The 3,580-nt window shown below is 38.9% G+C and overlaps 1 protein-coding gene across 1 annotated transcript in view; it reads right to left on the bottom strand.

Moving 5' to 3' along the window:
* Nucleotides 1-3,580, bottom strand: part of Golph3l (golgi phosphoprotein 3 like) — a 45,134-nt gene that overhangs the window by 18,058 nt on the left and 23,496 nt on the right. The window contains exon 3 of the mRNA XM_023716518.1: nucleotides 401-532. Coding sequence (XP_023572286.1) covers nucleotides 401-532 — 132 coding nt within the window. The remainder of the gene's footprint in view (nucleotides 1-400; nucleotides 533-3,580) is intronic.

Below are 3,580 nucleotides of genomic sequence, written 5' to 3'. Positions count from 1 at the left end.
CCTTCCTTCCTTCCTTCCTTCCTTCCTTCCTTCCTTCCTTCCTTCCTTCCTTCCTTCCTTTTTTGGTACTGAGAATTGAACTCAGACCTTGTGCTTGGCAGGCAGGCACTTATGCCACTAAACTATATATATCCCTGGCCCAGATGTTCCTATCTACTCTGTTTCATAAAGTTATAGCTAAAGATATGGAGAAAGAAATTGAAGAAAAAAAAATTGACAGCATCCTACATTCAATTTTTCTACATTAAGACAAGACAATACCATGATTCCTATAACTTTTCTAAGTGTATTTAGGTTTCTTCCTCTGCTACAGAATAGTACTTAGAGAATGGGATAGCCATTTATCTTCTATCACTATTTTCTAGCCAGAAGTTAAGAGTGTTCACAGACGATGCTGTACCTTTCTGTCTAGGAGGCGCTTCTTTCGCAGGGTGGGGGGTTCCAGATAGATTCGACCTCTCATGGCCAGTTCTATTAGGATGCCCCCTCGCAGGCCAGATGATATGCAGTCATTCCAGAAAGATGTGTAACCCTAGGAAAAGGGAAAGGAGAACACAAAGAATGTTCTGAAAGGGGTACTTTTAACCAGAACCTTAAGAATAAGGTAAGTTTTTTTTTTTTTGTGTGTGTGTGTGAATTATTTCATCTTACACTGTTACTTAATCTTTCTGAAATATCATCTGTAAAATGGGAACATTAACATCTATTTTTATAAGTTTGCTATGTGGATGAATATACAAAAAATATAAGAAAACATTTAGCATAGTGTTTGAAAGAAAGTTGATAATAAATCCTATTTCCCTTCCCTAAGAGGTATAGGGGATATAACAAAGATGAAAGAAAAGGCCATTGCCGTAAGAAACTGAAAATGTAGCAGGAAAAACCATGTAAGTTGGATGAAAATTCTGTGACGATATAAAGCTCAAATAAAAGTTTAATTGAAAAAGCAGTAAAAGAAATAGGCATAAACAGTTATTACAAGTTTATGGGACTTTGAGCTGGGCTTTGCAGAATAGATTACATGTCAGGGAGGATTTTCCAGGTGGAGAAAATCATCCCAATTCTACCTGTTCTTCAAAATAGTATTCTGTGCACAAGTGTCAAGGAAGGAGATCTCAAATATGTTTATAGAGCGAGAAGAAAAATCATGAGATCATATTGGTTGGGGTAGGATGTGAAACCCTTGATATTTTGAACTTTTAAATTAAAGGCAAATATCCAGGTGTGATTGTACACACCTGTAATCCCAGCACTCAGGAGGCTGAGGCAGGAGAATCACTGTAAGTCTGAGGTAAGTTTGGGCTACATAGTGAGTTAGGCCAGCCTAAATGACATAGAAAGACCTTGTCTCAAAAAACAAAACAAAACAAAACAAAAAAAACCCACCAAAAAAACCAACCAACCAACCAAACAAAAAACCCCCAAACCCCAAAACCAAAACCCAAACCCAAACCAAAAAAACCCAGAAATAAAGAAAGGAAAATGAGAGGCAAATAGTACAATTAATACGGGGAAGACCTATCAGTGTTATCAGAACTGTTTAGCATTCATTAGCTGTTTTTGGCTCTAGCTTTTTCTCTCATTGCAGAAGCTGCATGAGCATGGCTTTACACATCAGTCAAGAGCTGAATTAAATAATCTATTAACAGTAATATCTTTTATTTATTTTATTTTTAATTTGTGTGTGTGTGTGTGTGTGTGTGTGTGGCCAGCTCAGCCCACCAGGGGGCGGGGCTGGCTGGCATGTGGTGCTGGGGGATTGAACCGCGGTCCCTTTGCTTTGCTAAGCTTGTTCTAAGTAGGTGCTTTAGACCACTGAGCCATCTCACTAGCCCCCCCTTTTTTTTTTGTAATATCTTTTATTGAACATTTATTAGTTACTAGATTTGTGCTTTCATCTCACTGTGCAGCTCAGACTCATAGTGATCCTCCTGTTTTCAGCCTTCCCGGCGCTGGGATTATAGGCATGCACCCTCATTCCAGATCTCAGTGTCATGTGATGCTGGGAATTGAACTCTAGTCCCTGTGCTTGGTTAAGCAGCCTCTTAGTCCACTGAGCTATCTTGCAGGCCCTAGATTTGAGCTTTTTAAATATTGTCTAATTTTATTTTCACAATCCTGTAAGAAAAGGCACTAGCAATCACACATTAAAGATGACAAACCTAAAACTTACAAAGGCTATGAAGCACTACAGAGGTCATAAAATGAAATAGTGGCAAAACACTTAAAATTTAAAAAAATTTCCTTTCCTTATTCTCTTAGAATTTACACGTTCATTTCTTTTAGAAGTGATCTCTTGAAATTTTAACATGCATTAATTAAATCTTTTTATTTTTATTTTTTTTTGTGGCCAGCTCAGCCTGCCCTGGGGGCAGGGCGGTGCTGGGGATTGAACTGCAGTCTCTGCACTTGCCTAAGCTTGCTCAAGCCGGCCCTTTAGACTGCTGACTTATCTCACCAGCCCAACATGCATTAACTTAAAAATAACATCTCCTGGTTATCCAATACTTTTAAGCTTCACAAATTAAATGTTATTGATTGTCATTAGTATGTTACACAGGTAGCACTTAGATTTGCTCAAATGCTTACCAGTTTCTTTGCTCACCACTCCTTCTTGTATCTCAGATCTCCTTTCTCGTACAATTTTCCTTCTTCCTAATGTAGAATTTACTTAGGTCAAAGTCTGCTGGAGGCAAATTCTATTTTATCTGAAACGTTTTCATTTCACCATCTTTTTTTTGAGACAATCTCATTACATAGGTCAGGCTGGCCTCAAACTGATTGTGTAGCCCAGGTTTAAATTCATGGCACGGTCTCACCAGTTGCTGAATTTTGCGGGCTGGTCTCTCTGGTCTCTAACTTGCAATCCTCCTGCCGCAGCATCTGGAGTACTGTCATTACAGGTGTGCACCACCATGCCCAGCAATTTCAGTATTTTTTTTTCTTTTGGTACTGGGAATCAAACTCAGGACCTTGTGCTTGCTAGGCAGATGCTATGCCACTGAGCTATATTTCCCTGCCTGAGTCTTTCTTAAGACTGTTCTCTTAAACTCTCCGTATTTTCTGTTTAGTCATTCTCTATACTGTTTTTTAGAGTTTTTTTAAAATTTTTTTTATAGCACGGTCTCACCAAGTTGCCTGTGCTGGCCCCAACTTCTTGGTTGAAGAGATCTCAGCCTCCTGAGTAGTAGGGAGTTCAAATACACAGCACCACACTTGTGGGCTGGAGTTATATCATATCTGATTCCAGTTTATTTAATTGTCTTTTCTGTATCTAACCCTGCAATTCTGATTTCAACAATTCTTCCTTTGTAAAAGTATTACTTAATTATTTTTCATGTTTGTTCCATTCTTTTTAAAAATTTTTAAAAAATTTTATTTATTTATTTATGTGTGTGTGTGTGTGTGTGTGTGTGTGGCCAGCTCAGCCCACCAGGGGGCGGGGCTAGCTGGCATGTGGTGCTGGGGGATTGAACCATGGTCCCTGTGCTTTGCTAAACTTGTTCTAAGTAGGTGCTTTAGACCACTGAGCCATCTCACCAGCCCCTAGGAATTTTCATAGAGCAAAACCATGAGGTGA

This window comes from Octodon degus, unplaced genomic scaffold (genome assembly GCF_000260255.1).
Source record: "Octodon degus isolate 3935 unplaced genomic scaffold, OctDeg1.0 scaffold00048, whole genome shotgun sequence".
In the NCBI taxonomy this organism is placed as follows: Eukaryota; Metazoa; Chordata; class Mammalia; order Rodentia; family Octodontidae; genus Octodon; species Octodon degus.
This window is presented reverse-complemented; position numbering and strand designations above follow the sequence as displayed.